Source organism: Ictidomys tridecemlineatus, chromosome 5 (assembly GCF_052094955.1).
Source record: "Ictidomys tridecemlineatus isolate mIctTri1 chromosome 5, mIctTri1.hap1, whole genome shotgun sequence".
NCBI lineage: Eukaryota > Metazoa > Chordata > Mammalia > Rodentia > Sciuridae > Ictidomys > Ictidomys tridecemlineatus.
In genome coordinates this window covers 183,525,147-183,538,382 of record NC_135481.1, presented here as the reverse complement: position 1 = coordinate 183,538,382, position 13,236 = coordinate 183,525,147, and the positions used below count along the sequence as shown (strand labels likewise).

Here is a 13,236-nt window from a genome sequence, read left to right as displayed (position 1 = left end):
CTGAATGCATCCTGTATCTGAATTTCCATTTCATTCTTGAGGTTAGAAAAATTTTCTGTTATTATTTTCCTGAAGTGGTTATCCATTCTATTAGTCTATTTCTTACAACCCTCTAAAATATTAGCAGTTTTTTGTCTCTTAACGTTGTCTCAGAGTTCTTTTATTATTCTGGTCATGGTTACTTCTTTGCTTTTATTTTTTTTTTTTTTTGGTAGTTGTAAAGCATGCCATTATTTTATTTGTTTATTTTTATGTGGTGCTGAGGATTGAACCCAGTGCCTCACACATGCTAGGCAAGCTCTCTGCTACTGAGCTACGGCCCCAGCCCTTTTCTTCTCTTTAATACTGTATGAATGTGCAAGGTTGGCCACTTGTCTCCCAACTCTGAGATTCTGCTTTGATCATGGTTTACTCTGTTAGACAGACTTTCAGCTGAACATTTTATTTGATATATTGTGTCTTTCTAAGATTCCTGTTTGGTTCTTTGTCAACATTTCATTTTTTCCTACTGAAATTCTCTTTTATATCCTGTACTGACTTTATTTTTTTAATATTTATTTTTTAGTTATAGTTGGACACAATATCTTTCTTTCTTTTTTTTTAAAGGCTGCACCATTCCATTTATTTTATTTATTTTTTTTAAAGAGAGAGTGAGAGAGAGAGGGAGACAGAGAGAGAGAGAGAGAGAGAGAGTGAGAAAATTTTAACATTTATTTATTTTTTCTTAGTTCTCGGCAGACATAACATCTTTGTTTGTATGTGGTGCTGAGGATCGAACCCGGGCCGCACGCATGCTAGGCGAGCGTGCTACCGCTTGAGCCACATCCCCAGGCCCACCTTTATTTCACTTATTTATTTTTATATGGTGCTGAGGATTGAACCCAGGGTCTCACACATGTGAGGCAAGCGCTCTACTGCTGAGCCACAACCTCATCCCTGTACTGACTTTATTAATATATTCAGTTGGGTTTTTTTTTTTTAATATGTGGATGTATACTCTTGAAAATCATTAATCATTTTCATGTGCTTCTTTTGAATTCCTTATCTGATTATTTCATCCACTTCAATATCTTTAGAGTCAGTTGCTGGTGAATTATGAAATTTAGGAGGCATCCTGTTACCTTGTTTTTTCCTTGTATTCCTGTGTTGAGCTTTATGCATTTGTTGCGATGGGTTTCTCTTCCAGTGTTGTGTGTGGGTCCTTTTAGGACACACCCATCACTTGCAAAAGTGTCCTGGAGTCATCTAGATTGAGACCCTTCATAGGGGCAGCATTCACAGACTTTGTGTTAATTTTCTGTTTTTCTTGTAGGAGTTGAAATCCATAAATGACACCTGAGAACCCCCCACCCCCAGCCATTTCTACTTGGGGCTTGATCATTAGTTTGGGGAGTTTCTTTCTTCTAGGCTTTGTATAGCTGAAGTTTGAATGTGGTTAATTTGTGTGTGGAGCAAGATGTACTCTCTTTTGGCTGGATTTAGTTCAGCAGCAGAACTTGGGTGAGCTTGTGTCCCTGCAGATTCCCAGCACTTTACAGAAAAAATGGAAACAGATAATAACACAACCAAAGCAGACAATATACAGCATTAAAATAAAGACCCAGTGCCTAATGTGACATCACAGCACTAACAACCACCAAACTAGGAATGGCGGGTAGCAATTGCCAACAACAAAAACAACAAATAACCATGCGATAGTCTGTCATGAAACAGCAGCTGTCCACTGTATTCTCCACAGTGCTAATTACTGCTACAATATGATTGTGGGGGCAGGAGTTACATAAACCAAAAATTCCCCAAAAATGGTAAAAATAAGGGAAATGAAAATGTGATAAGAAGGTAGAAGAAAGTTTAATATGTTCAAAATGTGAATAGAGAGAATGTTGAAGAGATATAGCAAGTGATGTTTATAAAGAAGGAGAAAAAATAGAGAACAAAAGAAATTGGCTGTTAGTGGGAGAAGAAAGGAGAGGAAGAGAAATGAGAGAAACAAACAAAAAACATAAACTCTAGCCCTCAAAAGTCAAGGAAAAATACCTGTCACCAAAAAAACCTAAAAATGAGGAAAAAATTTATGAATATATATTAATCAAATAAGCTGTATAGCAAGAGCATCAAAAAGGGATGAGGGGGCATGATGTCTCCTAATGAAAAATGAAAGAATTGTCATACTGAAGTTGTCACACTGAAGTTGATGACAATAGTCACTGCCTATGTCCAACTGTCCTTTCCATTTGGTCTTGGGCTTTGTACTGGGTGAGAGAGAGCAAAGGCTGGGGGTTATTAACCCCTTCCTCTTTGTATGGCTCACGAAGCTTCTGGCTGGTGTAACCTAGAACTAGAAGTTCTTGAAATAGTTCACAGGTTTCCTTCTCACCAGTATAAGGTAGAACAGAATGGGAAGTACTGTTGGTTGGAGTTTGTTCACACAGACCAAAATGATGCACTTCACAGGTGGAGCTGCTGCAGAGTTCTATGAGGGGAGTTCTCTTGGCCCGGCCTTAGGTCTAATCAGGTTTTAGGAGTTTTGTTGGGTAATCTCTGGAGATTAGATCAACACACCCCTAGGGCCCGGCAGATGCCAGTTTCTGATAAGAGTCCACTGTATCTCAGAAGCCTCTCACTGGGCAGGGGAACCAGTCCTCCACACACTGCTGCTCACAAATGCGGCCTTCCCAGCCTTAGTCCCTGAGTGCATTCCTGATCCTCTTCAGCTGGTCACATGAACCACCAGACTCAAAGGAAAAGTTTGCTGCAATCCCCTCAGCTTTTCTGATTTGAATTCCCCTGGGTACAGCCTCTGTGCTTATTTCACTCATGTTCTGCTAGGCCACATGGTAGATGCTTGCTGGGACAGTCTGGCAACGTTTGCTATGATTTTCAGGCTTTCGCAGCTGCAAGCTGTGGCACGGCCTCCTCAAGATGGCTCCTGCCTCAGTTCTTTGCTTGCCGGTTGAGAGAAACAGAGCACTTTTCAAACATCACTTCACTCTGCAGCCTCTCATTCCACTAAGTTTAGGCTGCTTTTTTGACTTACAGATTTTTTCTATGCCAAATGTGTCCGCTGTGTTTTTCTCTGTATGTTACCCTCCACTCTATGTTTAACCCACTCCGCTGCTGCATCTAACTTGGCTCTAATGTACCCTTCTTGTTCTTTGTTCAGTGCACCCAAATTTCTGAGTCTCTAAGAGATTCCAACTGATTGATATTGAATTTCAGTTAATTCCCTCTTTCATCCACCTCACTGGGAATCCCTGCTCCCACTGTATCCCAATCCACGGAGCAACTGGAAACGTAGCTTTCCTCTAATCTGCCAACTTGAATCAATCTCTTTGTTTGTTTTTTAATCAAAAATTGATAAAAACTCAAAGTGACAAAATAAGAAACAAAGGAAATATTACAGTTGAAGCCACAGAAATAAAAAATCATAAGACCACTATGAAAAATAATTAGCCATCAAATTGGAAACGTAGAAGAAAATAAATTCCCAGAAACATACAACTTATTAAGACTGAATCATGAAGAAATAAAAATTCTAAACTTTAACTGTAACAATATTGAATCAATAATCAACAACCTACTCCAAAAAGAGATACCAGGACATTTAAAGAAATAACACCAATTCTTGAACTCTTCCCCAAAAAGTGAAAAGGGGGGAACACTTCCAAAAACTCATTTTATGAGACCAGTATTACCCTGCTATCCAAACCAGACAAAGGTAGAAAAGAAAATTACAGACCCATATCTTTGATAAATATTGACATTAGAATTTTCAGCAAAATACTAACAAACTACAAATCAACAGCACATTAAAAGGATTATACACTGTGACCAAGAGGGATTAATTTCCATAACGCAAAAATTGTTCAGTACATGATAATCAGTGTGTTATACCACAATACAGAATGAAGGACAAAAACCATATGATCATCTCAATTAATAAAGAAAAAGCATTTGACAGAATTCAAAACTTTCAAAATAAAAACATTTGTCAAACTAAGAATAAAAGGAAAATACCTCAAATAATAAAGGCCATATATGAAAAGCCTATAGTTAATGTCATATTCAGCAGTAAAAAACTGAAAGCTTTTTTCCTAAGATCAGGATCAAAGCAGGGATGACCATTCTTGTTATATTTAATTAATGTTGTACTAGAAGTCTCACCCAGAGCAATTAGGCAGGAAAAAGAAATAAAAATCATCCAAGTTGGAAAGGAAGAAGTAAAATTCTCTTTTTTCACAGATGACATGATCTTATCTGTAGAAAACCCTGAAAATTATACACACAAAAGCTGTTAGAATAAATGAATCCAGTGAAATTGAAGGGTACAGATTCAATCACAAGTATCAGTTGTGTTTTTTGTACACGAACAGTGAAATCTAAAAATTAAATGTTTATACAGTATTTTTAAAAATAGAAAAATACTTAAGAGCAAAGTTAACCAAGGAGGCAAAGGAATTATACTGAAAAGGACAGAGCCTTGCTAAAGAAAATTAAAGACACAAGCAAATTGAAAGGCATCCTGTGTTAATGGATCGGAAGAGTTCAAATTGTTCAAATGTCCATATTACCCAAGATACTAAAAATTCAGTGCAGTACCTGTGAAAATCTCAATGGCCTTTTTTGCAGAAACAAAAAAGTCCTAAAATTCCTATAGAATCTCATAGGATTTTGAATAGCCAAAAGTCTCGAGAAAGAAAAACAAAGATTGTGGCTTCATATTTACTTATTTCAGAATATATTACAAAGTACAGAAATCAAACAATATGATACCAACATAAAGAGATATATAGACCAATGGGACAGAATATGTGGCCCAGAAATAAACCCTTAATGGGGAGATGATTGTCTCTTCAACAAATAGTTTTGGGAAAACTGGATATCCACGTGCAAAAGGATCAAACTGGACTCAGACCATGTACAAAAATTAACTCAAGTGTGTTAAAGCCTTAAATGTGATACCTGAAACTACAAAATTCCAAGGAAAAAAGCTTTATGGTATTTATGGCCAAGTGTTTTCTTGGATATGATACCATAGCACAGATAACAAAAGCAAAAATAATATGGTCTTTCCCCTGAATCTCTCTTGGTGGTACAAAATCTTTACATTCATGTCAGCTCACCTTACTTGGACCTGTCCTAGGAAACAGCAGAGTTCCACACGTGACTGCCTCGTTTATCAGAGTGCTCCATGAGTATCTTCTGGATGAATGGTTTTCTAGATAATTGGATCTTTGCACTTTAAACACTACTTTTAATAGATACCCCTTTAAAAATGTGTGACAAATAAACCTAAAATTACCCCAGTTGGGTAATGTTGCTCAAAATAGCCACTGGTAAACATCCAGATGGTAGTTATATGGGTGTTCACTGTAAAATTATTTCAAATTTGTTGTAAACTTGAAATTTTCCTAATAAATACTGGAGAAATAAACATCACACCAGGAGGCCATGAAACCCCTTTACAAACAATCAGAGGTTACTCAGAGGGCTCAGTGTATAGATGGTTGAGGTTGCCAGCTCTGGAGCCCGACTGCCTCGGTTCTTATCTGGTCTCGGCTGCCTTCTAGCTGTGTGACCTTCTGGCACTTAATGCACTTCTATGAGCCTTGTCTTTTTTGTCCATAAAATGGGATTCTTGGGTTTGTTGTGAGAGTAAATTAAAAGGATGTGTACAAAAGCACAATCTAAGACTTTTGGTATGTGTCGATTGTTGCTATCACTGCCTCTACTATTAGTCCTTTGCCATTGCCTGTAATCAATGACTGACCCCTGGGAGAGTGACCAGCAGTGTCATCCTCATTGGTCTATTATTTGAATGATCATTTGGGCCTAATCAGAGACTTAATTTTGAATCTCATTGGGACTATTTCCAAAATCAAAATCATCTTCTTGTCATCCACTTTTCAGCCTTAGTAAGTAAAACATGGGTCATATAATTTACTTACACCTTCCCAGGGCAACCCACTCCCATTGCAGACAGCAGTTCCGGCCCTGGGCTATGGTACTGGTAGCACAGAGGCAAGGCCCTGCACCTGCCTGCTCCTAAATCCTGCTGGCCTCCTGGCTTCTTGGGAGCCCGTGCTCTCTTCCCCTGTGGTGGTTTGTCTTCCACCTAGCAAGGTGGCATCTCTCTTCCCTCTCTCCTGCCAGCCCTGATGTTCACAGCCATTGCCATCCACCTGTACCCAGGGTGGAAGTCAGTATCACCAAGGTCAGTCAGAAAGGCTCACACATAATGTCACCTGCATTGGAAACTCAGAAATGCAATGATGACCCTCTTCTACAGACCTGACTGCTGTACTTTCTGCTCTCTGCCTTTCTGTGTTCAGTGTTCCTTTAGTGGTTTTTAATAGAGTCACAGAGGGCTGGGGCTGGGGCTCAGCGGTAGTGCACTCGCCTAACACGAGGCCCTGGGTTTGATCCTCAGCACCACATAAAAATAAATAAATAAAATAAAAGTAGTGTGCCCAACTACAACTAAAAAATAAATGTTAAAAATATATATATAGTCAGAGTTCAGTGACCATCTCCATCATCTAATTTTAGAACATTTTTATAACCATAAGAAAAGACCTCATACCCTTTAGAAGTCACCACCCCTTCCCCTCTCTCTTGAGCTCTCAGCAGCCCCCACTCTACCTCCTGCCTCCTTGGATTTGCCACTTCGAACATTTAATGGAGGTGGGATCATACAGTATGCATCATTTGTGTCTGCCTTCTTTCAATAGCACAATGTATTCAGGTTTACCCATGTTGCAGTGTGTATCAAAACTTCTTTCCTTTTTGGGACCGAATAAAATTCCACTGTGTAGATATATATTACATTGTATTTATCCATTCCTCAATTGATAGGCTTTGGGTTGTTTCCATTTTTACTATTACTGTGAATAATGCTATTTTGATCAAGTTTTTGTGTGGGCAAGTTTTCACTTCTCCTTTTTATATACTTAGGAGTACAATTGCTAAGTCTTAGGCAATGCAGTATTAAGTTTTTGAGAAATTGCTGCACTGTTTGCCCAGCATGGCTGCCCATTTCCCATCCCTCCCTGCAGTGCCTGAGGGTTCAGTTTCCCCGCGACCTCCATCCACTGTCATCAGGCTGCAGCCTCCTGGTGGGCGCCAGGAGGTTTCTCCTTGTGGGTTCAGTTTGCATCTTGCTGACTACTAGTGATGTTGAGCATTTTGTAATGTGCTCGTTGACTATTTATAGATCTTCTTTGGAGAAATGTCTATTCAAATCCTTTACTCATTTTTAGATTGGGTTATTACCTTTTGGTTGAGTTGTAAGAATTCTTTATATATTCTAGGTACATCTTATCAGATATGATTTTCAAAGCTTTTTCACTGTCTTATTATTATGACCTTTGAAGCACAAGGTTTTTTTTTAATTTTTTGGTTATAGATGGATACAATACCTTTATTTTATTTATTTTATGTGATGCTGAGACTCAATCCTGGGGCCTCATACATGTTAGGCAAGTGCTCTACCACTGAGTCACAATTGCAGCTCCGAAGCACAAGTTTTTAATTTTGGTAAAATCCAATTTGTCTTTTATCTTTTGTCACGCTTTCAGATATCCTATTGGATGGTCTTCCATGATTTGTCTAAAATGTGATTTGCTCACTAGGAACTTAACTGTATTATTCTTCGTTTCTCTGACTTGGAATTGCAAAGCACTTAATTTAAAATGTTTGCCTATATACAAAGGAACTTAGAAATGATATACTTTGAGCTTATAAACCATTTCTGCACATTTAACCTAAGGAAATAACTTGATAGAAGAAAAATACCCTGTATGTCCAGAGTTGTTCATTTCACAGACCCCTGACATTGGGGCAGTGGGGGTTTTGCCAGGGGGTCAGTTAAAGCCATTGTGGTGTATTCTTAGGTAGTTGCCAGTTATCATAATTATGAAGAATATGTAATGAAAATGTTTATAATTATCATGTTTGTGAGAAAAACTCAAGTGTGTGCTCCTTCTGATTAAATATCTGTATAAAATATTTGCGCTGGGCCTAGGGCTCAGTGGCAGAGCGCTTGCCTGGCCCGTGTAAGGTACTGGGTTCGATCCTCAGCACCACATAAAAATAAATAAATAAATAAATAAAATAAAGGTATTGTGTCCACCTACAACTAAAAATATTAAAAAAAATTTGGGCTGATGAAAGGGTATATATAATTATAGGTAGTTTTCTAGTCTTTGTTTAATGTTGATATTTTATATTTAACATTAAAATTAAGTGAAAAGCATGCGTAGTGACAAGTAGTTAAATCTGGGTAAATGTTTCTTTCTTTCTCACTACAACTTTTTTTTAATAGTAATTATTTTTACCATTACAGTCATCAGGGTTACATTTAGAAACAATATAAAAATAGTTTCTATGTTTGCTTACTAAGAATTTGAATGGAGATATTTAGATTTTCTCTACATTTTATATTGAGTATTGATGATAATTTGATTTTAATATTATAATATTAAAATATTATCTTAATCATTACAGCATTATAATTTGCTAAAAAGAAAGCAATGATGACTATGGTGATATGTTAATAGGGATCACAGAAGCACTTTTCTCATGACATCTCATGAAATGATTATTATTACAGTAATTTTGTATATAAGTAAATCCATCCATCAGCTTTGAAATAAATTTCAAAAACAGACCAAAGATATTTTTAAGGGGCAGTAAAGATACTGCAAGAAAATAAAATGAAAAATAAAAAAGTCAAGTCAAGTCAAGTCATTAGAGAAGGCACAGCCCTGTGAGAACCCGCTGTGAGCTACTGAGCCTTAAACTGGATCTTTGGATACCCTGACCTTTGGCCTCATCTGGGTGGCCCAGTCAGTAACTGGGAGGTGATTCCTTTCCTGCAGCCTGACTCGGGGTGGCAGACAGCAAGCAGGGATGGCCACAGAGAGGCCCCATTCTTGTGGCAGGCCCGTCTTCCCGCCCAGCCGCCCCCTGCATTCACACACTGCAGCTCGCTGGTCTCTGTGCCTGGCCTGGGGGAGGCTAGGCGTGTTCTGTGTGGGAAGGCTGTGAAAAGAAAAACCCTTGTTGGCCCAAACATTTAGACAAGAGTTACAGTGGATCTTTTGTTCTCACTCTGACATGGTCAGAATTAATTTGGAGGTCCCAAAGAGGGCATTTTGTTTTTGTTTTTAAAACTCTGTTACTTAATGCAAGGATATGGGGGGAAAAAGAACTAAGAAGCATGGCTGTGGTCTATAAAGGAGTATTGGAACACTCCCAGGTCATTTTTCAGGGGAATGTACAGTTAGCAACTGAGAGCTCCTGACTCAGTCTTTACATCTGAGCTGCTGGGGAACTGAACGTCTTGTGAAAAGACCTAGATGCTGGAGGACAAGCAGCGAACTGTGTCTGGGGATCTGAGAAGTAGTTTAAGGTATCTTAATTATGTTTTTTCTCTTCCTCCTCAGGTTTAACTGAAAAAGCTGCCCTTGGAAGCTGTTTCTTGGGCCCTCATGGAGTAGTTGGAACTTTTCTGTCAGATCCTTGGGCTCCTGATCACCCAGAGTAGCCATGGCCAGCAAGAGGAAATCCACCACCCCATGCATGATCCCAGTAAAGACCGTGGTGCTGCAGGATGCCATTGTGGAGGCCCAGCCAGCAGAGGCCTTGCCTGAAGTACCCCAGCAGGATCTTCCCCTAGAAGCACCTGCTACCAGCAGTGAGGCAGCTCAGAACTCCAGCAGTACTGATGGCTCCTCACTGGCCAATGGGCATCGTAACACTTTGGATGGCTATTTATATTCCTGTAAAGACTGTGATTTCAGATCCCAGGATATGACCCAATTTGTGGGACATATGAACTCAGAGCACACAGACTTTAATAAAGATCCAACTTTTATCTGCCCTGGGTGCAGTTTCCTGGCAAAAACCCCCGAGGGGCTTTCCCTGCACAATGCCAAGTGTCATTCAGGGGAAGCCAACTTTGTGTGGAATGTGGCCAAGCCAGACAATCATGTAGTCGTGGAGCAGAGTATCCCTGAGAGCACCAGCACTCCTGACCCAGCAGGGGATCCCGGCGCTGAGGGGACTGATGGACAGGCTGAAATCATCATCACTAAGACTCCAATCATGAAGATAATGAAAGGCAAAGCTGAAGCCAAAAAAATCCATACTCTCAAAGAGAATGTCCCCAGCCAGCCTGTGGGTGAGGCCTTGCCAAAGCCATCAGCTGGGGAAGCAGAGGTGAAAGAGGGGGACCACACCTTTGTTAATGGGGCAGCTCCAGTCAGCCAGGCACCTGCCAGCTCTGCAAAGCCCCCCCATACCACCAATGGGCCCCTGATAGGAACGGTGCCAGTTCTGCCAGCTGGTATAGCACAGTTCCTGTCTCTCCAGCAGCAGGCCCCAGTGCACACCCAGCACCATTCCCACCAGCCCCTGCCTACATCCAAGGCCCTTCCCAAAGTGATGATCCCCCTGAGCAGCATCCCAACATACAACGCGGCTATGGACTCCAACAGCTTCCTGAAAAACTCCTTTCACAAGTTCCCCTACCCAACCAAAGCCGAGCTCTGCTACCTGACTGTGGTGACCAAGTATCCAGAAGAACAGCTCAAGATCTGGTTCACAGCCCAGAGGCTGAAGCAAGGTATCAGCTGGTCCCCTGAGGAGATCGAGGATGCCCGTAAAAAGATGTTCAATACAGTCATCCAGTCTGTGCCTCAGCCCACGATCACAGTTCTGAACACCCCCCTGGTTGCCAGTGCAGGCAATGTCCAGCATCTCATCCAGGCCGCTCTCCCAGGCCACGTTGTCGGACAGCCAGAGGGCACAGCAGGAGGACTCCTGGTCAGCCAGCCACTGATGGCCAATGGGTTGCAAGCACCAACCTCGTCTCTCCCCCTGGCAGTCACATCTGTTCCCAAGCAGCCAACAGTGGCACCTATTAACACCGTGTGTTCAAATACAACATCGGCCGTGAAGGTGGTCAACGCAGCCCAGTCTCTCCTCACAGCCTGCCCCAGCATAACTTCCCAAGCCTTCCTCGATGCTAGCATCTACAAAAATAAGAAGTCTCATGAACAACTGTCTGCTCTGAAAGGGAGCTTCTGCCGGAACCAGTTCCCAGGGCAGAGTGAAGTCGAACATCTGACCAAAGTCACCGGCCTCAGCACTAGAGAGGTGCGGAAGTGGTTCAGTGATCGGAGGTACCATTGCCGGAACCTGAAGGGCTCCAGAGGCATGATGCCTGGGGATCACGGCTCCATTCTCATTGACTCTGTGCCCGAGGTGCCCTTCTCCCCATCCTCCAAGGCTCCCGAGGTAACCTGCATCCCGACAGCCACCTCATTAGCAAGCCACCCTGCTGCCAAACGGCAATCCTGGCACCAGACTCCTGACTTCACGCCCACCAAATACAAGGAGAGAGCCCCAGAGCAGCTCCGAGCCCTGGAGAGCAGCTTTGCCCAAAACCCACTCCCTCTAGACGAGGAACTGGACCGCCTGAGAAGTGAAACCAAGATGACCCGGAGAGAGATCGATAGCTGGTTTTCAGAGAAACGGAAAAAAGTGAATGCTGAGGAGACCAAGAAAGCCGATGGGACAGCCTGTCAGGAGGAAGGGGAGGCTGCTGAGGATGAGGCGGGAGAGGCGGAGTTGGCCAGTGAACTGAGGGTTGCTGGTGAAAATGGTTCCCCAGAAATGCCCATCAGCCAGATATCAGCAGAGCGCAAAGTCAGCCCCATCAAAATCAATCTCAAGAACCTGAGGGTCACTGAAGCCAGTGGCAAGAGTGAGCTTCCAGGGCTCCTTGCCTGTGAGCTGGAGGAGGATAGTTTGAACAAGCTGGCAGAGCAACCCCCTGGCAAAGTGAGCTACAAAAAGACGGCTCAGCAGCGACACTTGCTGCGGCAGCTCTTTGTCCAGACCCAGTGGCCAAGCAACCAGGACTATGACTCCATCATGGCCCAGACGGGGCTGCCACGGCCAGAGGTGGTTCGCTGGTTTGGAGATAGTAGGTATGCTCTGAAGAATGGCCAGCTCAAGTGGTACGAAGACTATAAGCGGGGCAACTTCCCACCGGGGCTGCTGGTTATCACCCCTGGAAACCGGGAGCTGCTGCAAGACTATTACATGACACACAAGATGTTGTATGAGGAAGACCTGCAGAACCTCTGTGACAAGACCCAGATGAGCTCCCAGCAGGTCAAGCAGTGGTTTGCTGAGAAAATGGGTGAGGAGACCCGGGCCGTGGCAGACACAGGTGGTGAAGACCAGGGCCCTGGTACTGGTGAGCCTGCGGCAACTCACAAAGGGCTGGGTGACTCCTATTCAGAGGTGTCTGAGAACAGTGAGTCGTGGGAGCCCAGTGCACCTGAGGCCAGCTCAGAGCCCTTTGGTACATCAAGTCCCCAGGCTGGACTTCAGCTAGGTAAGGAGTCTCCAGGAGCCATGGCCTTCCTTTGTGGGTGAGGGGAGGATGCACTCACAGGTGGACATTGAATTTATTGAACAGGGGGCATCTGCTGTCTCTAAGGCTGCCTGGCAACAGGACTAACTTCCTGTCTACTTGAGGGGACAACAGGCAGCAGAAGCCATGGGAGCCTAATATGGATAAAGGGGTGAGATTTGGGCTTTTGTTTTGGTTCATTTGTTTTAAGCCTGTACAGGGAAAAGAACATGGTAAATCTAAAAGGACCCAACCTTTTTTTTTTTTTTTTTTTTGGCCCTTTCTTAGCAATAGAAGAATAGATCAAAACATCATCTAAGGCAGATCCCCAATCACTGGGTAGAAGAGAGCCATAGTACATCAGAGGAAAAACAACTCAAACTGTTAAACAAGGGGAAAGAGCCTTTGTCTTTAGATACATGAAGTGATACCAGGTGCTGTGGTGCACACCTGTAATCCCAGTGGCTCAGGAGGCTGAAGCAGGAGGATCACAAGTTCAAAGCCAGCCTCAGCAACTTAAGGAGGCCTTAAGCAATTCAGGGAGACCCTGTCTCTAAATAAAATATTATAAAAGGGCTGGATATGTGGCTCAGTAGTAAGCACCCCTGGGTTCAATCCCTGGTACCAAAAAAAAAAAATACATGAAGTGCTTTTTTCTAATGGTGGCAGGGTTTGTGTTTCTGTTTTTCCTGAAGTAGAAGTGTTTATTATAATGGAAATCACCTTCTCTCTTGAACATATATGGAATTCAAAGTTTGAATTGTGTTCCTCAGTTTCTTTGAATTATGGTATTTTAGTTTTCAAAAGCA

The 13,236-nt window shown here is 42.2% G+C and overlaps 1 protein-coding gene across 6 annotated transcripts in view; it reads left to right on the top strand.

The window, feature by feature from the left end:
* Zhx3 (zinc fingers and homeoboxes 3) overlaps window positions 1-13,236 on the top strand; it is a 138,097-nt gene that overhangs the window by 122,696 nt on the left and 2,165 nt on the right. For all 6 annotated transcript variants that reach the window (XM_078051789.1, XM_078051787.1, XM_078051786.1 and 3 more), the window contains one exon: window positions 9,447-12,409. In XM_078051789.1, coding sequence (XP_077907915.1) covers window positions 9,550-12,409 — 2,860 coding nt within the window. In that variant the 5' untranslated portion in view covers window positions 9,447-9,549. The remainder of the gene's footprint in view (window positions 1-9,446; window positions 12,410-13,236) is intronic.